Source organism: Kogia breviceps, chromosome 19 (genome assembly GCF_026419965.1).
Source record: "Kogia breviceps isolate mKogBre1 chromosome 19, mKogBre1 haplotype 1, whole genome shotgun sequence".
Lineage (NCBI taxonomy): Eukaryota > Metazoa > Chordata > Mammalia > Artiodactyla > Physeteridae > Kogia > Kogia breviceps.
Window position 1 is genome coordinate 6,845,038 of NC_081328.1, and position 27,926 is coordinate 6,872,963.

The window sequence follows — 27,926 nt, forward strand, 5'->3', positions numbered from 1 at the left end:
GACTATATAAACCTCTAATGATAACAATTATTACTACTACTATAACCTGTGAGAAAAGGGAGGAGGGATTCAAACACTGGATGACAACATCCATCTACAATAATATCTAAATCAAAAAGGTATAAGGGAAATTAAAGCATAAATTGTGTTGTTTGGGAAGATTAACATAAGACTTAGTTATGCATGTTGACATTTTAATGATAACCAGTAAGAGCATAGAAATATAATGTACATGTCCCAAACCAGAAAAGATGAAATAAAGAAAAATTGCTCCATCCAAAAGAAGCAATAAAGGAGAGAAAAAAGAAACAAAGGAAAAGCAGGGTAAATAGAAAGCATAAAATAAGATGATATAAATAAATCCAAACTTGTCCATGATCACTGATGGAATAAACTTTCCGGTTAAAACAAAATATCACAATAGATTTTTAGTTCCAATCAAAATGCCCACCTGTGGACTTTGGAATCCCAAGTGACTCCTGTCTCCCTGAACAAACACATCATGGCTTTTATTTATTTATTTATTTATAAGTCTTTATTTTAAAAAATATTATTTATTTATTTTTGGCTGCGTTGGGTCTTTGTTGCTGCGCACAGGCTTTCTCTAGTTGTGGTGAGTGGGGGCTACTCTTCATTGCGGTGCGCAGACTTCTCATTGCGGTGGCTTCTCTTGTTGCGGAGCACGGGCTCTAGGGTGCAGACTTCAGTAGTTGCGGCTGGCGGGCTCTGGAGCGCACGCTCAGTAGTTGTGGCGCACAGGCTTAGTTCCTCCACAGCATGTGGGATCTTTCTGGACCAGGGATCGAACCCGTGTCCCCTGCATTGGCAGGTGGATTCTTAACCACTGTGCCACCGGGGAAGTCCCCTATAAGTCTTTCTTTTTTTTTTTTAATTTATTTTTGGCTGTGTTGGGTCTTCGTTGCTGCGCACGGGCTTTCTCTAGTTGCGGCAAGCGGGGTCTACTCCTTGTTGCGGTGCATGGGCTTCTCATTGTGGTGGCTTCTCTTATTGCAGAGCATGGGCTCTAGGCACACAGGCTTCAGTAGTTGTGACACGCAGGCTCAGCAGTTGTGGCTTGGGGGTTTTGAAGCACAGGCTCAGTAGTTGTGGCACCCGGGCTTAGCTGCTCCATGGCATGTGGGATCTTCCTGGACCAGGGCTCAAACCCATGTCCCCTGCATTGGTAGGTGGATTCTTAACCACTGCACCACCAGGGAAGTCCCCATCATGCCTTTTAAATTCCTGACAGTCCTTTTACTCTCTTAAAGTTTCAAACTCTACCTCTCTTAGACTTCTCCCCTTTTGATCTTTTATTACTGCTATTTTTTCCCCCAAGACTCTCTCTCACCCACTGTCCCACTCTCTCCCTCACTATAGATTCCCATATAGCACTTTGGGTTTACAAAGCAAGATACACACATTTTTTTTATCCCCAGTTGAGATCCTCATTAAAATGGTCAGAGAGGCCAGAGGGGTTGACTGGGTGGGGGCAGGAAGGAGTCCACTGGGGTGATGGAAAGCCTCCATAATCATGGTGGTTACACGTATGTACACGCATGCAAAAATTCAAGTTATAACCCTAAGACATGGACACTTTCTTGTACCTATGTTATTCCTTAACCAAAAGGTTAAAAATACTCTTTAATTAGAAAACAATCCCCACGAGGTCACCAGGGAAGTGTCAAATTGCCATTTTACAGTTAAAGAAACAGAGAACCAATTGCTTTGCCCAAGGTCAGGAAACTAGAAGGGACTGAATCACAATTAGACCCCCACTGCGAGCCCGTCTCATCACACTGCACTGCTTTTCACCACCATCACTTCCACCCTGTGCTTTCATGAGGGTCCCTGTTAGAAGTCTACCCTCCAAAGTCAAGTGAATCCAAACTCTTTACCAAGACACCCCCCCCCCAAAAAAAATTGGAGCATGTCCATCCCACTCTCTTCCCTCTCTCATATGCATACCACAAGTTCCTTCGGTAGTTCCTTATATCTCATTTATTGTCCCTTCAGTCTCCTGGCTTATATTCTCGGGAGTGAAAGTATAGAATAGCGGTTGTGAAATCAAACCATCTGCGTTTGATTTCAAATCCTGGCCCAGCCACTTACCAGCTGTGTGACCTTGGGCAAGTCACTCAACTTCTCAGTGCCTGCTGCTAAAATGCGGACAATTGTAATATCTACCTCACAGGATGGCGGTGAGGAGGAAATTAGCTATAAAGTTCATAGAATGGTACTCAGCACTTAGTAAGCTCCACTGAGAGTCAGCTATTGTTGAAATGATGATGATCGTAATCATCATCACCTTCTTGGAAGACAAAGGTGGTATCCTTTTCTGGTTATTCTGTGAAAATGCAGGGAGAGGTCAAGGCCCTGTCAGCACAGACACCAGGGACTATTAATCAAACAGAAACTCAGGAGTCACCGGGAGCCAGAAATTAACCTAAACACCCTAGACAGCCGGCCCAGTTAGCATCCATAATCCCATCACCAGGCCCCATCACACCTCATCCACAGGGATGCCACCTTCCTCTGCAACCATCTTCCTCAGGGCTGCCACCGTGCTGAGGATTGGCACGGCCAGGCCAACCCGCAGGAACCGCTGGCTCTTAGAGGGGAAGACCAAGGTGACGCTCAAGAATCTGGAAAATAGGAAGGAGGCCACATCCTTAAAGGACTGACACGGATTCTTGCCACCGTCCCTGAAAATGGATCAAGTTCAGCACTTAGGCAAATCTCTGCTTCCTGGTCGGGTCATTGTCCTTTAGGTATGCTGTCACCAGGTGGCAGTGGAGAGCCAAACCTCCAAGGGTCTCAGCTGAGTGTACTTTTCCAGCAAGTTAAAAATAAAAGATATTTGATTAAGAATCACAATACAGACCCTCCTCAACTTATGATGGGATTATATCCCGATAAACCCATTCACTGTAAATTGAAAACATCTTAAACCGAAAATACATTGAATCAAACGAAACTACCGAACATCGCAGTTTAGCCCCGCCTACCTTGAACATGCTCAGAACACTTACATTAGCCTACAGTTGGGTCAAATCATCTAACACAAAGCTTCCGTGCTAATAAAGCGTTGAATCGCTCATGTAATTTATTGAATACTATACGGAAAGTGAAAAACAGTGATTGTAAGTGTATTGGTTGTTTGCCCTTGTGATCACCAGGCTGGACTGGGAGCTGTGGCGCTTCCCCTGCCCAGCCTCACAAGAGAGGACCATACCTCATACTGATCATCTGGGAAAAGATCAAAATTCAAAACGTGAAGCACCGTTTCTACTGAATGCGTATCACTTTCGTACCATCGTAAAGTCAAAATATCGTATACCAAACCATCGTTAAGTCAGGGACCATCTGTACAGATCTATACAGCCTCAAGGTTCTGTCTGTTAAATAGATCATCTTAAGCAAAAAGAAACTTCGAAGTCTGAGAAGTAGAGCAGTCAAGCTTCTTCTTCCAGGACAACTCAACACTGCTGATGAGGCTCTCCTTTCCTCCTGAAGTTCTTTCCCCCTTGGTGATGGGGTACAGCCCCTCTGCCCCCCGACCTCTCTGGACTCTCTCTGGTTCTACTTCCTACTGCCCCCAGCAGCACACCAGGGCTCACCCCTCCAGCTCCTGTTTCCTCTGCTGTATACTGCAGGAATTGGCTAATTCATACAACTAATTAGCAGGACTGGGACTTGAACCCAGGCAGTCTGGCCCCAGAGTCAGTGGTCCTAACCACTGTGCCATGCTGCACCAGGCCAGGTAGCACAGCTCATATCCATCAGTAGCCATCATCTGATGACAGGATAAGCCGGTGTTATATCCGTGGCATAGACAATCAGCAGCACAGGAATTCAGGGCAGAAAGGGGGATTAAGTGGCCGGGAAAGGCTTTACAAAGCCGTCATGTCTTCACCGCGTCCTAAAGATGGAGGATGTCAACAGACAGAGGGCAAGAGGAATGGTTTTTACACAGGTGAGGAACCCAGGGAAGAAATGCCACCTTCCATGACAGTGAAGGCGCCCCATATAGTTCGCTAAAATTCCATGAGACTGACACTGGCCATTGCCTTAACACAGTCACTGCTAAGCCCTGGACTTCTGGGATGCTGCACTCCATGCTTCTTACTTTTGCAGTGACCACACCTCCTACCTAACCCTGCCTCCTCTTTTCTTTTTTTCCCTCATATCTCCCAACAACCCTTTTCCTTTTTCTTTGCTCCTTAAAGAAACCTTTTCCTACACCTTCACTAAGAGGAAAAAGGATGTGGAAATAGAGCAGGGGAAAGCAGAGGGTGACAGATTTTCTCCAGCTTGCCCCTGTCTGATTGAGTGGTGCCAACTGGCAAGTGCCGGCTTCTAAATGGCCAAAGACGTAAGCCTGGCAACAGGGCTGATAAACAAGAGCATGTTTATAATTCCTTCTTCGGCTAAAGAAGGGACTCTGTAACCTTTCAACGTGAATTGTCCCATTCAATCATTGAATGTCCCCAAGCTGCAAAGCCTGGCTGAGAAGCAAAAGAGAAAATGCAGCTGCAAGCCCAAAAGGTTCCCCAGGGTGGAAGGTCAAGTTCACGGGCGTGATGCTCACGTACCTCGTCTGTCGCAATGGGATGGGCAGTGACACACAGAGGAAAGGATCGAAGGTGTTGCTCTGTTTCAGGCAGTGGGGACAGGTCAAGGAAGATCTGTGAGGGCGGAGGATACACGTTAAAGTTCAATCCCACGGAACAGTTCGGCAGTTCCTCCAAAAGTTAATTAGAGAGCCACCATTGCAATTCCACTCCGAGATCTACACCGCAAAGAACTGAAAGCAGGCATTCAAATCCTTGTACACAGACGTTCATGGTAGCATCGTACACAATAGTCAAAGGGTGGATACAACTCAAGTGTCCATCGGTGGGTAAACGGGTCAACAAAATGTGTTACGGACACGTAATCATTATTATTCAGCCACGAGGTCCTGACACTTGTTTCATGAATGAACCTCGAAAACATCATGTGAGTAAAAGAAGCCAGGCACCAAAGGCCACATATTTATGACTCCAATTCTATGAAATATGCAGAACGGGTAGAGCCATAGGGACAGAAAGCAGATTGGCAGTTGCCGGGTGCTGAGAAGAGGGAGGCCTGGGGAGTGACGGCTTCATGGCTACCAGGTTTTCTTCTGGGGGTGACGAAAATGGTTAGGAACTAGAAAAAAAGTGGTGGCTGCACACCATGGTAGGTATACATTCTGCTGAATTGCACACTTAAAATGGTTAATTTTATGTGATATGACTCATCTCAATTTCTTAAAAAGGATAAAGTTTAGTCACACGTATGAGTGCACTGAGTATGGGAAGGGATGCTGTAACCCCTCCAAATAGAACGATACTGTGCCAGCTTTCAAGCTCAAAGGTCTCAGCCTCACGGGGCCCCGGAATCACACGGGATGCTTTTTTCAAATGCAGATGTCCAGGCCCCACTCCTCGAGATTCTGTTTCAAGGGAAGCAGGGAGAGGACAGGCACAGTCATCAGAATTTTAAAAGCTCCCCAGGTAACTCTACTGTTCAGCCGTGCGGAGAACCACTGATGCAATCCACCTGCCTTACTGTCCGGCTAAAGGAAACAAAGCTCAGAAAACAGCAGCTAGTAGTAACAGCGAACGGTGAAAGAATTTACTAGAAACTGGGCATTGTGCATGGATTAACCCGTGCGCTAGCCATAATAACCGGGATGATCCCCATTTTGCAGAAGAAAAAACTGAAACACAGAGAGGTTAAGTCCCTTGCCCAAGGACACACAGCTCTTAAGTGGCAGAGCTGGCTCAGGTTCCAGAGCCCATACCCATCATCATTTCTTCAGAGTCGTTAGGACAAGTAGATCCACATAGTTTATTTATATTCTTTAAGCTCTTTGAAATTTAACACTCCCATATTTAGCATGTATCTCTGAGAGGGAAAGGCAAGTTTTATATTCCACCCAGGTGCTCTTATTTTATTTCCTTCATCATATAATGCTCCATATTCTTCCAAGATATAAGGGGTTTCTGGATGCTACATTCCTTCTCCTCAAATCTACATGAATTTCCTTGGGAACAGGGGAGAATACTCCGCCACAGGCCCCTGAATCTCGACAGAAAGCACCAGTCCTGCTGGATTGGTTTTCCATTGAGCAGACAAAAATAGAAAAAGCCAGGGCCCAGCAAGAACCCCTGAGGTTTTCAGGGTTTCCTCCCAGGCGACTCTAAGTGCTCTGCTGATAGCAAGTAGGCTTTCCCGGATACAAGTTAATAGAATGCCAACCATGATTTTAGAAAACAGAACAGAGTACGGAGCGGAGTATTCAATGTTCAATCACTCTCTGGTAAATTTCCCTCTGGGAAAACCATAGCAATATTTTGGTAAAAAAGAATGCATCAGACATCAAGCTCCAACCAGCAGGGGGACCTGCCATCCGTGGGGGCCCCTCGGCCACCCCAGCTTCTCTCCCTCCCCTCTCCTCCCCTCACCCATCACGTACCGTGGCGTAACATAGGCCCTGAAACATGTATTTCTGTCCTTGGGAAATTTCCACATCCCTGTTTCATATTTAAGTGAACAAATGAGAAGGAATCTTTTTCTTTGACTTATTCATTTTTTTCTTTAAAGCTACTAAAACTAAGTGAGGCTGCATTTTTCTTGCAGCTACACCACAGTCGACCGAGTCAGGGATGTGGCCTTTAGATTAAGCCGTGAATCTCTGGCAGGGAGCGAGAGATGCGTAGTTTGGCGAAATCACGGAACGGCCTAATTCTGTATTTAAAGAATGGGGAAAATATATATTGTTTTCAGAATCAACCACGGAGAGGACATGACATGCACCTGTTCCTCAAAGGATGAGAAATGAGGACGGTGAGTGAGACCAACAGATTGGGGGAAGGGCAGTGTCACTTTCACAGAAAACTCCAGATGTTACCAGGCTCCGCCTACACCTCAAATGTGGCCTGGGGGTCCTTTCGTCCTTGCCATCTCCCCCAGAGTTTCACGGTCCTGTCCTACTATCTCCCAGGTACTCACAGAGGAAAGAGACAGAAAATCACCCCAATGCCCTTCAATGTCCACGCGCCCATTTTCACCCTCCTTGTCAAGTTGTTTCTGTTCCAAAGCCAGCCTCTCACCTGCCGCTGAAACTCAGAACTGCTCTTTGCTCCCCACTGGTTACAAATGTCCCGAAATGGCACTGCTCGTTTCACATTCTGGCCTCTCACTGCTGCTGAAGAGACGTCTGACACCTCCAACCTGGCCAGCTTCACCTGCTCGCTGGCTGGCGAGACAGATGTCCAAGTCGGCAAGGTAATTATGATGACACACGAGCAAAATGTCACCTCTCCAAGATCTGTACTGAGGAAGCCTTCCCAAACATACTCTGCCTAAAAGAGAATGCTGCCTGTAACGGGGACCAGATTAGGCTTTCTGGGAATAAAAGCTATGAATGCTGTGAAGAGAGGAAAACACACACACACACACACACACACACACACACACACACACACACACAATCCCACCTGTAGCCCAAACTCCAACGTTGCAACAATCCTTGGCTACTAAACTTGCAGATGTTTTCAGGCTGTGGTAATAATCATACAGAATAACGAATTATTTGTCCTCTAGTTTATAACCTCCAGCACCCCAGCACTATTCTTCCTTCTCTCCTCCAGCCAAAGGCAAAAACTCAGCCCCCTAAAAAGGAGGACAAGGGGAATGGAGGGAAAATCTCAGTGAACAGGGATCTCTGAAGTAACCCATAATAACATTTCCAGCTTTCAATTTCATAAAGGCCAATGCCAGGGCGGCCCTCCATCCCAGGCAACCGCCCCCGAGGAAAAGAGGCTGAAGGGGGCCCAGAACAGCAAGTATCATCCTCAGGGGCCCCAGCGTGGAGCTGGTACCCACCGACGGCTACAGAAAACCACTTTTCAGACCTCAAAAGTCCTAGCCTTAGATGGATGTCTCTAACTGTATTTTTTCTTAACTCTTGACCAGCAGGCAGAAAGCAACTATTTTTAGCTGTCATCAGTCTTTTTTTCCAGCCTGAATATCTTGCTTCTTACTCATCATTCTATAGTAATCGACAAAGGGTCCTTGCGGTCCTTAGTCTCAGATCAACTCAAATGTCACTTCTTCACGAATCCTCCCCTGACTCAACTTACGCCTTATGATACTGTGATTTATAATAAGAAATATATATTTGGTCTCCAACAGTTGTTCCAGACACAGAGCTCCTACAGCTTTTGGAATTTCTTAAGTGGTAAGAGCAAGAATGAAGGTAAAAGGAGCATCTTTTGCTATTCATAACAAACCCCATCCCACCACACCTGAGTTTATGCTAATGAGGTGATATCTGGAAAGCCCGCAGAGAAAACCGCAGGAGGGGGGCTGGTTGCCAAAAGGAACAAGCATGGGATTAGAGGGCTGGGACTGTGGGCTCCACCCCGACCTCCTGGGAAAAAAAGAAGGGGGTCAGAGGTTGAGTTAACCACGTATGGCCAATAATTGGATCAATCATGCCTCCATAACGTTGCTTCCATAAAAACCCCAGCAGAAGGGGCTGGGAGGGCTTCCAGGTTGGTGGCCGTGGGGAGGTGCCGGAAGGGTGGTGCCCCCAGCGACGGGTGCGGAACCTCGCCCCTTCCCACAGACCTTGCTCTACGAATCTCCCATCTGGCTGTTCCTAAGTTATAGCCTTTCCAAATCAACTGGTAACCTGGTAAGTAAACGGTTTTCCTGGGTTCTGTGAGCCACTCTAGCAAATCACTGAACCTGAGGAGGGGGCCGTGGAAACCTCCAATTTATAGCCAGTCGGACAGCAGCACAGGTGACGACCCGGGACTTGCAATTGGTGCCCGGTGGGCAGGCAGTCCGGTGGGACTGAGCACTTAACCTGCGGGGCCCGTGCCCACCCTAAGCAGGCAGTGCCAGGATTGAGTTAAATTGTAGGACACCCAGCTGGCGTCCAGAGAGACTCGCAGAATTGCTTGGTGTGGGAAAAACACCCACACATCTGGGATCAGAAGGATTGTGAGTGTGGAAGTAGTCAAGAGTAATGCAAAGGGAAACAAGAGTTTTTTTCCTCTATCGCATCCATAACATGCACTTCAAAGCTCCCTCGGGCTTCCCTGGTGGCGCAGTGGTTGAGAGTCCGCCTGCCGATGCAGGGGACACGGGTTCGTGCCCCGGTCCGGGAAGATCCCACGTGCCGCGGAGCTGCTGGGCCCGTGAGCCATGGCCGCTGCGCCTGCGCGTCCGGAGCCTGCGCTCCGCAACGGGAGAGGCCACGGCAGTGAGAGGCCCGCATACCACCAAAAAAAAAAAAAAAAAAAAAAAAAGCTCCCTCCATTTTTCCTTCAAAGCACGTGCCAGGGGCTTCCCTGGTGGCACAGCAGTTGAGAGTCCGCCTGCCGATGCGGGGGACACGGGTTCGTGCCCCGGTCTGGGAAGATCCCACATGCCGCGGAGCAACTAAGCCCGTGCACCACAACTACTGAGCCTGCGCTCTAGAGCCCGCGAGTCACAACTACTGAAGCCTGCGCGCCACAACTACTGAGCCTGCATGCCTAGAGCCTGTGTTCCGCAACAAGAGAAGCCACCGCAATGAGAAGCTCGTGCACCGCAATGAAGAGTCGCCCCCCTTCGCCACAACTAGAGAAAGCCCGTGCGCAGCAACGAAGACCCAACGCAGCCAAAAATAAAATAAAAAACACACAGAAATGAAATATTGAGGGCCAGAGACTGTAGAAGTTAGTGGTTAATTGGGATTTATAATGGGAGAGAGAAGGGTGTTTATGATTTCTGTTGTTTTGTAATCTCGGGGTAAACCTGGCAAAGGGAGGTTAGTTACCAGCATAGGAGTTTGCTGAGCCCTTAAGGACAGATTCTAAACACACCCCATTCTTACCTGTACTGTGCTTGAAAGTGGCTTTGCACAAAGCTTTGGCCTAGAGGAAGCTGAGCTGATGGCGACAAGAGGTTCTCGGAGGGCTTCTTGGCCTCAGGCGGAAGCTGCAAAGAAATGAGGAGAGGAAGTAAGATCAGATGTGCCTCTCTTCACTCCACTGCGCTCAGACCAGCAAACCTACACCTCGCCCTGGGTCCTCAGCACCATTCTATGGACCTAGACCTGCAGATCCAGAACCTTCCATGTTGTCTTGCTGTAATCCGCCTCTCCTTCCAACCCTGGACCTCCCCAATTCCAAGAGAGACAGAGACAGAGACAGAGAGAGAGGGGAGAGAGAGACAGCGGGAGAGTATGAGAGAGAGAGAGTGTGTGTGTGTGTGTGTGTGTGTGTGTGTGTGTGTGTGTGTGTGTGCTGACAGAGCATGAACCTTGGTGGAGAACCCCGCTGTTTACCTCCATCCTTCTAGGCCCCCTGTGTCTATACGCCTCCTGTACATTTCACTTGGGTGAGCTGCCACCACTTCTAATACATCCACACCAAATCTGCCCATCTGCCACCTGGTAAGCTGTTTCTGTCCACATTTTCCAGGGAGCCAGGCTTCACACGAGCATTGTCTTTCTCAGACAGACCAGGTTTGCACCTTAGGATAAGGAATGCATGAGCTCCTCCCTCCACGATCTGTCCTATTGTATCCTTCTCTACGTTCCCTTACGTATAAGTGTCCTGTTGCTGCTGTAACAAACGACCACAAACTAGTGGCTTGAAACTACAGAAATGTGTCCCCTCACAGGTCTCGAGACTGAACATTCAAAATCAGCATCACGGAGCCGAAACCAAGGTGTCAGCAAGGCCGCACTCCCTTCTGGAGGTTCTGGGGGGAAATACGTTCCTTGCCTCTTTCACCTTCTGGTAGCTGTGGGAATTCCATGGCTTATGGCCACATCACTCCCGTCTTTAAGGCCGGCATCCTCAAAGAGCCAGAAGAAAGAACCACAGGGGAAGTGTTTGGGGAGAAATGTACTGATGTCTGAAATTTATTTTAAAATGCATCCAAAAAAAAAAAAAAGATGAGAAAAAGATGGAGTGATGAGTGGGCAGATGGATGGATAGGTAGATAAATACATGATAAAGCAATTTTAGTAAAATGTAAATTATAGAATCTAGGTGGTGGGTAGGAGATACTCACTGTATAAGGAATTCAACTTTTCCATGTTTGAAATTTTTCATAATAAAATTTTGGTACAAATAAGAGTGACAAATACTAAGAACAGTCAGTCCCAGTATTTCATTAAACCCAATTTGACCAGAATACAGGATGTACAAAGGGAAGTAGAAAACAGAGCTAGAGAGGGAGCCTGGTACCATGCTGGATGGGGCCTTAAATGTCCTAAAGAAGATTCCTGGTTCAGTAAACAGCGTAGTACCAGGGATAAGGGTTAGACTCTGGAGTCAGACTGCTGCGGTTCAAATCTCTGCACTGGCACTTAGCTGCGAGAGTTTCTTAACCTCTGATCCAACTAAATCAATTACTTAAACTCTTTGTTCCATGGTTTTCCGATTTAATAAAGGGGTAATGAACGATAGTACCAACATGCTAGGGATATTTTGAGATTAAAAGAGTTAATATATATAAAACACTCAGAATAGTGCCTGGCACACAGCAAGCACTGTATAAGTGTCTGCTGTTGTTACATGATGGGGAGTATCTAATGGGTTTTTGAACCTAAGCGGTGGCTACATGCACAGAGACACGCTATAACCTGACAGGCACGGGCACATTGAAGGAGGGGGTGTCTGGAGTTAGGACACAAGTGATGAGGCTCAAGAGTCCAGGTGCCAACAGGGTGAACTAGAGTAGGAGCCGTGAAAATAAAAAGGAGGTAGGAACTCAATCAAGACCCCCTGTGCGCACAGCTCATAACTGAGCACCTGACGGGGAAGGAAACGGAGACAGAGGGAGGGATACACAGGGCCAGCTCCAAGCTTCCAGTCTGATGCCTGGAGAACCACTTTCCAGTAACAGAAGAGGGGAAGGCAAAAGGAGAAGTGGGTCAGGGGAGGAGGGGAGGGAAACCGCGTTTGAGGCAGAGACACCTACGGCAGGTAAACGAAGGGCTCGGAGGAGAGAGAGAACCTGGATACAGAGAGGACAGTGGCATCTGGGCCTGCTCAGGATTGACCCTTCTTCTTTGGGAGCGGCCTCAGTCCATGGGGAGGTGGGGAAGGCTCTTTCCTCGGGGGTCCCGAACTCCCTTACCAAGAGACAGGCAGGCACGTGACCCAAGCTAGACGGATGAGACGTTCCTGCCCTGCGCGTCACTCACGGGCACAGTGACCCAGAGGCTGCAACCAGCGACTCCAGCAGAAGCGTCCAGGCTCGAGGACTGAGCTGTTCCTGCCACTGAGACACCCTCACCCCAGAGCTGTCTGGCTCTTGATGGCTCCAAGCCTGGTCTTCAGCCTTCCTTTCGATTCTGCACACTCCCCCCCTGGCCGTCCAACTAACCCCCTTCTTGTCTGAGGCATCTGGTTGGCTGCTGTTCCTCGCAACCAAAGACGTCACAATGATCCGGGCTGCTTCTGCATCCAGATGATGAGGCAGCACGCGTTCCGAGAGGCTGGAGATGAGACCACCCGAGGATGGGTGTGGAGAGCGAAAATCCCTGGGGTAAGAGGCAGCAGGGGGTCACTCACAAAGCACGGTCTATCAGGTGAGACCCACCTGGCGCTACCCTGCTAACCCAGTGACCCTAAAACTCTCCCTGAGCCTCATTGCACATCTAAAAGGAACGGGAGTATGACATCCACCTCATGGAGCCATCATTTAAACCAAAACAAGATGTGGGTACCCTGCCTGCCACATAGTAGGTGCTTAATAAATGGTAGCTTCCTGGTCCTCTCTCTCCCCAGCCCCATCCTTTCTTAATTCTGCAAGAGTAGCGTTTTCTATAAGATGAACTGCCCAAAAGGTTGCTAGTGTCACAGTGTCTATAGGATAGTAAAAAGATGCCCTATTCACCAGACAAAAACGTTTACCGTTGCATTAACAGAGAAGAAAGCGGTCCTTAGGTTTTCTATTCTAGTTTCAAATAAATCGAACTACATGGCTTTCATATGTTTTGAAACAGAAATAACCTCAGAAAGAAAAATTGTTCAGAGTTACACAGGGGACAGTCCCTTTCCTTCTTGGAAACAGAAAACGAAGTTTGTGCCAAATAGTCCAATAGCTCTGCTTTTTACCTTCAAGCGTTCACAGCCAGGCCTCCGCAGGCAGCCCGATTTTCTAAGAGTGAATTTCAGGAGAGGTTTTGACCCCAGACAGAGAAAAAGATCTTTTCTGGTTTCAGTCAGATCAAATGAAGAGTGGGGCAAGCTCCTCTCTCCGACCAACAAGCACCCCTGGTCTTGCTGGGTTGTGGTGCCCTCCTGACACCCTTAGCCATTAAAGGAACAGAAAGCAGCCAGCGTGGCTGAGAACGATGAGCAAGGGGCAGAGGGGCCTGAAACCAGGTGGAGTGATGGGTGGGCCAGTCAGGTAGGGCCCCGTCAGCTGCGTAGGAGTCCGGATTCTGTTGTAAGTGCAACAGGAAGCCGCCAGGGGAATTTAAGCAGGAGAGCGACGTGATCTTATTTCCTTTCTGAAAAGATCCCTCTGGCTGCAGCGTGGAGAACATATACATATAGTAGCGGGGCACACTGGAAATTGGAAGACCAATTAAGGCTGCTTTTATGTGTGTTTTGAAGTTGTTATGGATTATTGGCTTAAAAAAGCTCAAAGGCATCTTAAAGAAAGGTTTGGGGGTGGTGAACTGTGGTTGGGAGCAAAGGCTCCAGAGCAGAGGTTCTCAATGGGGAAACGCTTTTCCCTCCCCCCACCAGGAGACATTTGGCCATGTCTGGGGACATTTTGGTTATCAGTCACAGTTAGGGGTATCACCGGCATCTGGTAGGTAGAGGGGCGCTACAAATGCTACAACACCCCTGCCAGCAAAGAATTACCCAGCCCCAATATCAAACGTGATGAGGCTAAGAAGCCCTGTTCTAGAGCTGAATTTTCTAGATCTGGATCCTGGCTCTCCCACTGACTTGCTGTGTGACTTAGGGCAAGTTACTTAACCTCTCTGTGCTCTTCCTCATCCTTAAGTCCAAAGCCTTTTCCTGCCACAAAGGCACAAAAGAGAGGAAGACTGAAAGGTAATTGGGAAGGCTGTTTATCCCTCCTACTTTCCAGGTAGGAAGCACTGCCTGTCACAGCCAGGGAGTGGAAAATGGGACAAAAAGTTGTTTTGTTTTTTTTTGTTTTTTGTTTGTTTGTTTGTTTGTTTTTGGCCGTGCCACACGGCTTACCGGATCTCAGTTCCCTGACCAGGGATTGAACCCAGGCCATGGCAGTGAAAGCCCGGAATGCTAACCATTAGGCTACCAGGAAACTCCCAAGAAGCCTTTTCTAGATGCAGCCAGAAGGAGGAGGCACCCAGGTCTCCTCCCTCCCTCTGGTGGGAAACAGAAGGCACAAGAAACTCAGGATCAGGAAAGGGATCCAGCACACTGGCTTTGAAATACACAGACTCAGGTTTGATTCCCTTTTCCACAGGTAGAAGTTGAATGACACCTTGGACAACTTAACCTAAATTTCCATTAACTGTAATCTATGAATTAACCTTATTATGAGTTACTTATTATTATCCTTATTATGAGTTATCAAATATTAAAGCATGATAACTACTTAATTTATTCAACCATTCAGAGGTTTATTGAATGTCTCCTATGAGTCAGTGAAATAAGTCATGAAAAGCATCATATGAAATGCCTGGCACATAACGCACTTCAATAAACAGTATCTCTCTCTTTTTAATACATCATTCTGATTTCAAAATGTGTTCATGCTAAGATTTTGGAATACAGTGTAGTGACACGTTTGTCATCTCAGCATTCCGTTCCAACGTGTCCCAGCTCTACAGAATCCTTCCTTACCCATGTGATTTGGGTGGAGTTCACCCCACAGGAATGGGACCCATGTGCCCAATCAGAATACTCCATCCTGCTGGCCACCTGCCCAGGAATGGACATGTGAGCCATGTTAAGACAATCGGAATCTTGCCTGGGCTTTTTCTGGAATCCCAAGTGAAAAAGGCTCTATGAGCATTGCAGGGGCCCCTCCTGCCACTAGATGGGCAGAGTCAGTCTGAGAATGAAGAGAAAGACAAGAGATAAGGAGACCCTGGATCCAGCCTTACCTGAAGCTGTATCAACCCTTGGACTCACAAGTTCTAAAAGCCAGTAAATGCCCTCTCCTTAAGTTGGACCAAGTTGCAACTAAAAGGGTCTGAATTAGATAAACAGAAAATCATTGTACATATAAGAAAAATCACCCACAATCCCACAACCCAGAGAAACCACCATAACCTTTAAGTGTCTGGTCCTCCCAGGTTGTTTGGTGAAGTTTTTGCTTTGTTTCGTTTGTATGTTATGGGGATGAATGGAGTGGTTCTTTTTATTTTTCTATCTTTTTTTGGCATGTGGGATCTTAGTTTCCCAACCAGGGATCGAACCTGTGCCCCTTGCAGTGGAAGGTGAAGTCTTAACCACTGGACTACTAGGGAAGTCCTGGGATGGTTCTTTTCAAGATAAGGAAACAGGCTTTCAAGCCAGACCTCCCTTGGATTTGAATCCTGACTCTACCTCTTCTTAAGCTGTGCTGCTTCAGGAAGGTTACACAGCCTCTCTGATTCTTGGTTTACCCATATATAAAATGGAGATAATAACTCTAACGACACCCCACGAATGATAGTAGCTACTCATACTGTGTATAACTCTCCAAGATGTGCTCTGAGGAGTACAGAATACTGTACAATCATTATCTTCCCTGTTCCATGCATTTGGCAACCTGCTGTCTCAGACATGAGTACTCTTTCTGCAGCTCTGTCAAGCTCTTAGCTTCTACATTATATTGTTGTTTAAAAGAGGTCTATTGTTTATTCAAGACATATATAGTTATGCCCTCCTTTTCTTAAAGTTGCCGCTTGTCATTTTTAAAAGGGAAAGAAACAAAGACAACAGCTGGCTGTGTAGACAAGTTAAGAAAAAAATATGACTCAGCTTCTTGAGCCATTTTTTTTTTTTTTTTTTTTTTGTGGTACGCAGGCCTCTCACTGTTGTGGCCCCTCCCGTTGCGGAGCACAGGCTCCAGACGCGCAGGCTCAGCGGCCATGGCTCACGGGCCCAGCCGCTCCGCGGCACGTGGGATCTTCCCGGACCGGGGCACGAACCCGTGTCCCCTGCCTCGGCAGGCAGACTCTCAACCACTGCGCCACCAGGGAAGCCCGAGCCATTTTATTTTTAAATAAACATTGTATGTATTTAAGGAGTGCAACATGATGATTTGATACACGTCTACATGGTGAAATGATTACTTCAGTCAAGCCAATCAACATATCCATCTCCTCATGTACTTACCTTTTTTGTGTGTGGTGAGAGGACCTGAAATCTACTCTCTTAGCAAATTTCCAGCACTCAATATGGTATTATTAATTTATTTTATTGAATATAGTTGATTTACAATGTTGTGTTAATTTCTGCTGCACAGCAAAGTGATTCAGTTATACATATATGTCCATTCTTTTTCATATTCTTTTCCATTACGATTTTTCTCAGGATATTGAATATAGTTCCCTGTGCTATACAGTAGGACATTGTTGTTTATCCATCCTGTATAAACTAGTTTGCATCTGCTAATCCCAACCTCCTAATACTTCCCTCCCCCTTGGCAACCACAATTCTGTTCTCTATGTCTGGGAGTCTGTTTCTGTTTCGTAGATAGGTCCATTTGTGTCACATTTTGCCATTCAATCTTAATTACTCTAGAATAATGGTCTCTGAGCAGATAATGTAAGGATGGGAAGGTAACAGGTGAAAGACTGAAACACTTCCAAAGGGCTTTTTAATTGATTCATGAGGGGGATGGGAATAAAATGTCCAGAATTAAAACAAACAAACAAACAAAAAACAAAGTAGTTCTTGTAGCTGCACCTGGATCAGTTTTGAGACACATCAAAAAGTAATATGCGACTGATTAATTACCAAAGCTTGTGAAACGTTTTTTAAATTATAGCAGATTATTCATGGATATTGTTATAATAATTTTGCTCACTCATGCAATAATAACTTCACTCGTTTTTACTTTCTTAAGAGAGAGATAAAAGGATAGGATTAGAGCAGAACCCATCACTGATCTTTATTTAGCAAAGCCCATAGAGAACACAGCTGATTTATCAACTAGCAGTGGCTACTACAAATGACTGTAGGGCTTTCTTACTCCCAAAGGTTTGAGGTTTCATCCAAATCTGGGATTGCTGAGTGCACACATGTAAAGATCATCCATCCTGTATCTTGAAAAAAAAGACTGGGAATCGCTTGCTCTGTAGGATAAGTAACTGAGAAAGCAAGGGTGGAGTTAAAATGGAAGCATCTAAAAGTAATAAGCAATGGCACTCATGGCCTCAGATGACCATACTAAGGCATATAGGATATTGACAAAAAGGAGATTTCTTTTTCAAACTTTTAATTTTTGCGGTACACGGGCCTCTCACTGTTGTGGCCTCTCCCGTTGCGGAGCACAGGCTCCGGGCGCGCAGGCGCAGCGGCCACGGCTCACGGGCCCAGCCGCTCCGCGGCACGTGGGATCCTCCCGGACCGGGGCGCGAACCCGTGTCCCCTGCATCGGCAGGCGGACTCTCAACCGCTGCGCCACCAGAGAAGCCCTTTTTTTCAAACTTTAAACCAAACAGAAACCCTATTCACCATATCACTGGGATTAAAGAGGAAGAGGAACAGCGATAGGGGGAAACGTCTGGTCTAAGACAAACGGGGCAAAGAGGAAGGAGCAGGGAACGGTACCGTGTGAACAGCAGCCAGAACACACAAAAATCTACGGATCTGAATTTCAAGATTTAGTTTTGAAGAGCTGAGTAAATGTGCAAGGGGAAAAAAGAAAATCAAACACAACGTGTTGTTTCGAGGGCGACTGACCTTGTCGGACCCCAGCCCCCGGGCCGCTCCCTCCAAGTCCTCGTGCACACGATCCAGCAACCAGAGCAGGAACTCCAGGGCGTCGTGCTGGGAATTGCCTTGGAACTGAGAGCCATACTTGGAGACCGCATTCTGAAAGGAACAGAAGAATGTTTACATTAGCTAAGACATGGAAGCAAACGAATTGCCCACCAACAGACAATTGGGGACTTCCCTGGTGGCGCAGTGGTTAAGAATCCGCCTGCCAATGCAGGGGACACGGGTTCGAGCCCTGGTCAGGGAAGATCCCGCGTGCCGCGGAGCAACTAAGCCCGTGCGCCGCTGCTACTGAAGCCCGCACGCCTAGAGCCCGTGCTCCGCAGCAAGAGAAGCCACTGCAGTGAGAAGCCCACACTTTGCGGGGCAGTTTGGCCCTTCAAACATCCACATAAGGGCCTGGAAGCACCAAGCCTACCCATGGTCGCGCTTCAGCCTTGACCAGAGTGACAAGTCAGAAACAACGTGGGGCGAGAAACGGTCTTTCCTGCTGAAGCCTGTCATTTGGGGGCAGTGTCCGCAATTGCTGTGAGGGATCTCTGTATAGGAGGAGGCATAGTTTTTTCCAGAAAGACTACCATTGTGTGTGTATATATATGTTTAATTGAAGTAGAGTTGACTTACAATATTGTGTTAGTTTCAGGTGTACAGCACAGTGATTCAGTATTTTTGCAGATTCTATTCCATTATAGGTTGTTACAATATAATGGGTATAATCCCCTGTGGTATACAGTAAATCCTTGTTGCTTATCTATTTTATGTATGGTAGTTTGTATCTGTTAATCCCATACCCCTAATTTGTCCCTTTCTCCTTTGGTAAGCACAAGTGTGTTTTCTATGTCTGTGAGTCTGTTTCCGTTTTATTTTATTTTAATTTTTATTGAAGTATAGTTGATTTACAATGTCGTCAGTTTCTGCTGTACAGCAAAGTAAATTAGTTACACATATACATATATCCACTCTTTTTTAGATTCTTTTGAGTAGATATAGATTCATTTGCATTATTTTTTAGATTCCACATGTAAGCGAGCATATACTGTTTGTCTTTGACTTAACTTCACTAAGCATAACATTCTCCAGCTCCATCCACGTTGCTGCAAATGTCAGTATTTCATTCTTTTTTATGGCTGTGAAATGTTCCATTGTATGCTTATACCACATCTTCTTAATCCAATTGTTTTTTTTAATGATTAAGGTTTTTTTTAAGATTTAATTTTATTTATTTTTGGCTGTGTTGGGTCTTCATTGCTGCGCGCGGGCTTTCTCTAGTTGCGGCGAGCGGGGGCTACTCTTGGTTGCGGTGCGCGGACTTCTCATTGCGGTGGCTTCTCTTATTCTGGAGCACGGGCTCGAGGCGTGTGGGCTTCAGTAGTTGCAGCACGCGGGCTCAGTAGTTGTGGCTCGTGGTCTCTAGAGCGCAGGCTCAGTCGTTGTGGCTCACGGACTTAGTTGCTCCACGGCATGTGGGATCTTCCCAGACCAGGGCTCGAACCCGTGGCCCCTGCATTGGCAGGCGGATTCTTAACCACTGCGCCACCAGGTAAGTCCCCAATTGTCTCTGTTGACGGGCACTTAGTTTGCTTCCATGTCTTCCATGTCTTACTATTTACTAATGTAAATAGTGCTGCTATGAACATTGGGGTGCATGTATCTTTTCGAACTAGTGTTCTCATTTTTTCTAGAAATGTACCCAGGAGTGGGATTGCTGGATCACGTGGTAGAATGTTTTCATAGAGGTGACCATCTCTCCTCCCTGAAGCTCTGGTCCTTGGATTGCTGGGGGGCATGCTCGCCTGGCCCCCCACCCACGCCCTTAATCTATTTCCACGCTGTCTCTCTCTGTTCACCCCAAAGGCAGACAGCTTCTCGTCCTCTCTCCACGGTGGTTTCCTTCATTCCCATGGGCGTCAACTCTCCTCTTTGAGAATGACCACGTGGCCCAGTGAAGTGGGCTTCCTTAAATTCCTTAAATAAATTCCTTAAATTCCTTAAATAAAAGTTCCTTCACTGCCTCTTCCTAAAAGGCATGAAACTTGAGAAGTACAAACATCTCCTTCTGTGGTTAGATCACAAAATGTTTGAGCCAGTCCTTAATCCCTTTAATAAATATTTATTTGTTGAGTGCCTACTAGGGGCCAGGCACTAGTCTAGGGCCGGGGGCTACAGCACCGAGAGGCCGACATGATTCCCTGCCCTCGGGGCACTCACATTCCTGCGCCCTCCAAGGTGACAGTTTTGTCATTTTCTGGGTAAATGCAAGTTCCAGCTTTCAAAAAGTTTATTTCAAAGGGTAATATATGCACCTACTTAAAAAAAATAATTCAAAATATAAAAAGAACAGTAATGAAAATTCTCCCCAGGCCTGGGTGCCCCTCCCCTCCCCAGAGCGAGGACACTTTGAACATTTTCTCTACGTAGCATCCTTCCAGGGTCTTTTGTGCACAAGCACAAGCATCTGAATGTAAGCAAACCCCCTTTTCTGTGTGAGTGCGCGGGGCAGGCCTTGTCCCCTGCAGGTCTGTCCTGTGTTCATGCCGACCCAACGCAGCTGTGTGAGCAAAGCTGTGAACCCAGCGGATCTCACCAAGGCCAAGGTAATCAAAGGCCCTGGGCTCTTTTTCTTTTCCTTTTTTTTTTTCCATCTTTCCTTGGGACTTAAAGGAAACTTTAGGATGAGCTGAAGCGAAATTCAAGATTTAATTAACTGAAATGCTGGTCTGAGTCTTTATTTGAAACACACTAGCTTGGGTGCACTGGGGGTGGGGGTTGTCTAGGCATCTCTGCACTTTGACCCCCAAGCAGGGCTGCCCAATTAGCAAATAAAATGAACCTTGAATAAGCAGTAAATAATGGTAATGTTTGTGATATACGTATGTCCCAGGCAATATTGGGAATATATTTCTACTAAAAAGTTATTGTTTATCTGAAATTCAAATGGAGCTGGGCATCGTGTGTGTTACCTGGCAACCCTACCTCCCAGCCTCCCTCAAACCTACATCCTTAGCACCAGCATTCCCTCCCAGGGGGGCAGCCAGCCCCTCCAGCTTGAAATCTCTAAAATCAGCTCTTTTCTCTTAATGTCAGGGTCCTCTTGCAGGTTCCATCTCACACCCACATCAGTCAAGCATTCTGGGTCTGCCTTCACAACTGTTTCCATCCCACCCTTTCACCAGAGTCCCATTCCCACTGTTGAGTCCTAACTCCTGCTGACCCAGACTGCGATGCCTACCTCGAGGGGAGCCGGCCCCCAGCACCTCCCCCTGACCACCCACTGCCTGCAGGACAGGACAGACCCTTCTTCCCACAGCCCAGCTGGTAATGTCGTGTCCCCACCCAAACCCTTCCCAACTCGCTGACTCACCACCTAATAATCCAGATTCCTCCAGTCTGGCCCCATCCATCACTCACCACTCCATCTCATGTTTCAAAGCTCCAGGTAAATAAGCCACTCGGGTGCCGCAAACATACTTTCCCACTTCTATGGGCTATACATTTACTTATTCCATGTGAGATCCATTCCTCTCCTGTTAATCAGGCTAATCCTTTAAGACAGACACTCTTGTCTTCTTAGTCTGGCCATAAAGCCACACAACCTTTCCAGGAAGAATTTGACAACTTCCAGAAGACAGACAAGATAAGGCCTTAATAATGTCCCTCTTTATAAACAGAGTGATTCCACTTTAAGGGGTTTAGCCTAAGGAAATGAGAGATCCAAGCAAAGATATCTCAAAGTTATCTGGGAAGAACTTACTGCACACTTATATCAGATGGCCTTAAAAAGTATGCTTGAGGAAATACTAATGAGAAAAGAAGATAAATAATCCTGTCGTTAAAAAAAAACAGCAAAAATATATATTTGAGATTTTTAAAATATATTTATAGATAGAAAGGTAAAAGACCAGAAAATATACGGCAAAATATTAACAAATGGTTATAGAAAGATGGGACCACAGGTAATTTTCTTTTTCACTTTAACTTGTAGATTGCAGATTTTTTTTCCAGTGAACACTATTCTTTATTGGTCTTTTCCCAATTATAACAGTATCTGGCAGGTGTTTTACAGAGTTTTTAAAGATAACTTTACCTACTGTTTCTACAGAAAACATTCCCATAGAAAGTCTATTGAGATGTAACTAGAAATGCATTAAAGCTAAATCCTTGGGATGTGACTTGGGAGACAAGAATGGCAATAGTTGGTATTTCTACCCTGCAATATGGCACAGCTCTATCCGCGTGTGTGTGTGTGTGTGTGTGTGTGTGTGTGTGTGTATTTCTTCCTCTCACTACTGATAATTTATAACATATTTGTTTTAAGAAGTATTCCTACTTATTTCATACATTGGGTTGTTTTTAGGTATGAAATCTCATTTTTATATGTTTCTAAATGGGTCTTGCTTTTGACTGTCTATGTTGTACCTGAACCCACTAGAGACAGCGATCATTCTAAAATATGGATTTCTAGGGCTTCCCTGGTGGCGCAGTGGTTGAGAGTCCGCCTGCCGATGCAGGGGACACGGGTTCGTGCCCCGGTTCGGGAAGATCCCACGTGCCGCGAAGCGGCTGGGCCCGTGAGCCATGGCCGCTGCGCCTGCACGTCCGGAGCCTGTGCTCCGCAACGGGAGAGGCCACAACAGTGAGAGGCCCGCGCAACGCAAAAATAATAATAATAATAAATAAATAAAATATGGATTTCTAGAACGATTTAGTAATTTTCCTTCTGTTCATTTTTTTTTTCCATTTCTACTTCATGTCTTACTGGTTTTGTCCAGAACTTCCAAAACATACAAGTGATGAAGGTATCCTTGTTTTTAAAAAGCAATGCCTCCACCGTATCACTTGAGGCATACTGTATGTCTAAAATTGTTAGTCTAAAATTGACCCTCAAGCACGTGAGCTACGATAAATTCCAGATGGCTGAAATCCTTAATATAGCCATAGAAAAACTAGAAGTACATAACATAGAATGTTTATCAAAAGGTATGATATAAATAAATCTAAAACTTTCCGTAGGGAGAAGGAGAGAGTTGGGAGAAAATTATCTGCAGCAAATATGACTAGAGTTAAGGAACTTACAGAAACAAGAAAAAAGAACCGAGGCAGAATGGATAGACAAACCACATGAACAGACAATTCCAAGAGCAGTCTTACAACAAGTAAAAAAGCATAGAAAAATCCAACACCTCACTCCTAATCAAAAAACCAAATGTAAAAACAAGATGCTATTTCTTTTTGTTCAATAAATTAATAAGAGAGAATAACCAGTACTTAGGAAAATATGCATTGCTGGTGTATCTACAACTTGATATAATTATTTGGAAAGAAATTTGTCAATGTGGGTACTAAAAATAATCAAGCCCAACAAAATTGAACTAAAAACTAAAAAACAATAAATACTTAAAGTTGGGATGGTGATTATACAGGTACATACACGTCAAAACTCATCAGATTCTACACTTAAAATTTTTACTCGGCCCTGAGAAAAGAAATTCTGCCATTTGCAACAATGTGGATGGACCATGAGGACATTATGCTGAGTGAAATAAGTCAGACAGAGAAAGACAGATAGTGTATAATACCTCTTACATGTGGAATCTAAAAACAAATCGAAATTGGAAAAGCAGAAAATAAAACAGTGGTTATCAGGGGCTGAGGGTGGAGGGATGGGACAGATGGTGTGTAAGGGTACATAGTTGTAATTAGTAGATAAATAAGTCCTGGAGACTAATACATGGTAAGGCAGACCTCAGAGTTATTGTAGGTTCAGTTCCAGACCCACCATAATAAAGCAAATATCTCAATAAAGCGAGTCACGTGAATTTTTTGGTTTCCCAGGGCATACAAAATTATATTCACACTATTCTGTAGTCTCTTAGCACTACAATATTACAATGTACAATAGCATTGTCTAAAAAACCAACCTACAGACCTTAATTTAAAAACAATTTATTATAAAATAAAATTCAAAAAAAAATAAAATTGCAAAAATAAGTAAATAAATAAATAAACAATTTATTGCTAAAAAAAATGCTAAGCATCATCTGAGCCTTCAGCGAGTCTAATCTGTTGCTGGTGGAGGGTCTGGCCTCGATGTTGGTGGCTGCTGACTGGTCAGGGTAACTGCGGCAATTTCTGAGAATAAGACCACGATGACATTTGCCGCATGGAATGACTTCTCCTTTCACTTGAACCCTTAGAGGCCATTGTGGGGTTATGAATTGGCCTAATTTCAATATTGTGTGTCTCAGGGAAGAGGGAGGCCCAAGGACAGGGAGAGAGGTGGGGGGAACAGCCGGCTGCTGGAGCAGTCAGAACACACACCTTTATTAAGTTCACTATCTTATATGGGCATAGTTCACGGCAGCCCAAAACAATTATAATAGTAACATCAAAGATCACTGATCACAGATCACCATCACAAATATAATAACAATGAAAAAGTTGTAGATGCTGTGAGAATTATCAAAATGTGACAGAGACACACAGTGAGCAGACGGTCTTGGAAAAAGGGCGCTGATAGACTTGACCAATGCAGGGCTGCCACAAACCTTCAATGTGTAAAGAATGCAATACCTGCAAAGTACAATGAAATGAAGTGCACCTGTGCAGTGATTACAGACAACAAAACTGTACTATAAACAATAAACTTGCTAAGACACTAGATCTTAATTGGTCCCAGAGCTAAAAGAAAGGATAATTACATGACGAGAGAGAGGTGTTAACCAATGTTGCTATTGGCAATCGTATTGCAATACAAATGTATCAAACCAATGTATCACATACCCTACACAGTGTTACATCTCACATATAACTCAATTTTTTAAAATGGGTGCCTTTCACTGTACATAATTTATACCTCATAAAAGTTTATTTAAAAAGCAAGAAACATAAAAAGAACAAAAGTCATCTTTGCTTTGACCTTGTCGTTTCACTTCAAGGAATTAAGCTTATGGAAATGATCAGAACTGAGGACAATGATTTAAATTCAAGAATATTCAATGTAGCATGATAGCTGGAAAATTGTACAGTTCATAAACATCTCCCTAGGGATTGGTTCATTTAATGAAATATTACACAATCATTAAAAATTAAGTTTTACAAAACATTTTAATGACCAGGAGAAAGTCTTATGATAATAGTTAACTGAAAACAGCAAGATCCAAAACTAGAATTTCCCATTGTTTGTACATGATTTAAAGCACATCAACGTGCTGTACAGTAATGATGGTTATCTCCAGAGGCTCGAGTTCCAGATCTTTTTTTTTTTTTTTACATTTTAGCATTTTCCAATTTTTTATAGTCGTATACATTGAATTACATCATTAGAAATCAAAGTATTATGAATAATACCATGGACAGGATTTTTAAAATGTATTTATTCATTTGCTCTTAAGTCCTACTATCACTGGGACGCTGGGTGACTCAGGGCCCAGGGAGGGGGAACGCCACAGACCCATCCTTTTTGCGTGGCTGGGCTGGGGTAACTCACTCCAGCCTGCTGGCTGCTTCTCAACGTCCTTCCTTCCTCGATCTGAAGCTAATATTCCCTCTTAAAGACCAATCTCCTTTACACAACCTTCTGTGGCTTCTCCCACACCCATTCTCCAGCCCCTCCCCCCAGCCACATAGGCTTTCATTAATTCATTTTATCAGGCATTTATCCTGCCCAGCCCCACCCCCTCAGTGATTGGCAGTCTGTCTCAGGAACTATATCGCACTTTACCCCCCTCCCATGTCCTCAGTTGACCCTTCATCCTTCAAAACTCAACTCAATGGTCCCCTCTCCTGGGAAGACTTCCTAGCCCACCTCCTCACACCACCTTCCCCAAACAATCACATCCTCCTGCCAGAATTGCCATAAAGCATCTTTATTTTTCATTTTTATTATTTTTTAACATCTTTATTGGAGTAGAATTGCTTTACAATGGTGTGTTAGTTTCTGCTGTATAACAAAGTGAATCAGCTCTATGCATACGTCCATCCCCATATTCCCTCCCTCTTGCGTCTCCCTCCCACCCTCCTTATTCCACCCGTCTAGGTGGTCACAGACCACCGAGCTGATCTCCCTGTGCTATGCGGCTGCTTCCCACTAGCTGTCTATATTATACTTGGTAGTGTATATATGTCAATGCTACTCTCTCACTTCGTCCCAGCTTACCCTTCCCCCTCCCCGTGTCCTCAAGTCCATTCTCTACGTCTGTGTCTTTATTCCTGTCCTGCCCCTAGGTTCATCACAACCATTTTTTTTTTTAGATTCCATATATATGTGTTAGCATATGGTATTTGTTTTTCTCCTTCTGACTTACTTCACTCTGTATGACAGGCTCTAGGTACATCCACCTCACTACAAATAACTCAATTTCGTTTCTTTTTATGGCTGAGTAATATTCCATTGTATATATGTGCCACATCTTCCTTATCCATTCATCTGCCGATGGACACTTAGGTTGCTTCCATGTCCTAGCTATTGTAAATAGAGCATCTTTATTTTGTAGCACTTGTCACCACTTCTAATCGTGGGCCCGTGGTATTACTTCACTCCATCTCTCCCACTGGACCGTAAGCTCCAGGAGAGGAGCCCCAGGATCAGGTTTTGCACTCATCACCCCACATGTGTTCCATGCTCCCTGTATAGTATCTAGACACTCAATATTTGTTGAATGAATAAATGTTTCCTCATCTGTAAAATAAGAGGAGCCCACCTAGATGTCAATCCCCGAGGTTTAAAAGCACAGATTCTGGAATCCTTCCCCACTCTCTCCAAGGCTGCCTACCAGGGAAGTTCCAGGAACCCCTGGCTTATAACACCCTTTCTAACATATTAACAGTTTTATTATCCTTCAGCTTCCCGAGGCTCACAGGGAGCTTCTTGGCTGTAGGGATTTGAGAGCAGGCGGGAGAGACAGGAAACGCTGGTGAGTCATGGAGTGTGATTACTAACTTGGAAGACTTTTCAAGCTACTCCCGTCTCTCCCATTTCTGCAATAACTGGATAAGAATGCATGGAGCAATAGAAAAGGTACACAGGATTACCTCCCTCCCTCCAGGTCTCTGCAGGTGAGAAGTTATAATTAGCTCATTTTACCCTCACAACAACCCTATAAGAAGGTAGGTACCGCTAGAGTCCCATTTTACAGATAAGGAAAGTTGAGGCACAGTTGAGATTTTAGTAACTTGCTCAAGGTAACCAAGACCTTGCTCTGAACCACTGAAGGATACTGCCTCTCACATTTAAAAAGCAAATGACGCCAAAAGGAGATATTACTGACACCCATTTGACCCACTGACGCCTGCAGAACAGTGCTTCACTAGTGGAAGCAGGAGGGAGGACGGTGGGGGTTGGCATCCTCGTGGGTCACATGGCAAGGATTGCTTTCTCAGGCTGAAACTCAAGAGCGGTGATGCTTGTGGAATGAACACTGACAAGTTCACTCTCCCCCAAGAACAACAATCCCTAGTCTTTGGGGAGCTTCAGCTCTCTGCCCAGAACTGCGGTTTTTTAGCAGGAAGCCAGCCATGCGCGTCAATTATCAGCACTCTTTAATCCAACTGGGACCCCAAACAAATGCCCCGCTTTAATCCTGGGTGAAGTGATACACATAACTTCCAAAGCCTCATGACCCTGCAGCATACCCAGTAAGTAGACCGTGACCCCAGGAACAAAGGATACAAACCCACGCTAACGCACACGTAACTTCCAAAGCCTCATGACCCTGCAGCATACCCAGTAAGTAGACCGTGACCCCAGGAACAAAGGATACAAACCCACGCTAACGCATCTTAGGGGATTTCATTCACACTAAGCAAAAGGATGCCACCTCCAACATAGCACACCCACTGCCTCTCCCAGGCCCTCAGCGCAGTACACAGAGAACCTGGCACACAGGCTCTCAGCTTCCGATGGGCTTAGAATAAAAGCCAAACTCCTTACCGTTGCCTCCAAAACCT

The 27,926-nt window shown here is 45.4% G+C and overlaps 1 protein-coding gene across 3 annotated transcripts in view; it reads right to left on the reverse strand.

Moving 5' to 3' along the window:
- USP43 (ubiquitin specific peptidase 43) overlaps window positions 1–27,926 on the reverse strand; it is a 97,135-nt gene that overhangs the window by 67,733 nt on the left and 1,476 nt on the right. For all 3 annotated transcript variants that reach the window (XM_059048167.2, XM_059048164.2, XM_059048165.2), the window contains exons 2-5: window positions 17,946–18,077; window positions 9,917–10,020; window positions 4,593–4,685; window positions 2,507–2,642 (exon numbers count right to left, since the gene is read on the reverse strand). In XM_059048167.2, the coding sequence (XP_058904150.1) occupies window positions 2,507–2,642; window positions 4,593–4,685; window positions 9,917–10,020; window positions 17,946–18,077 (465 nt within the window). The remainder of the gene's footprint in view (window positions 1–2,506; window positions 2,643–4,592; window positions 4,686–9,916; window positions 10,021–17,945; window positions 18,078–27,926) is intronic.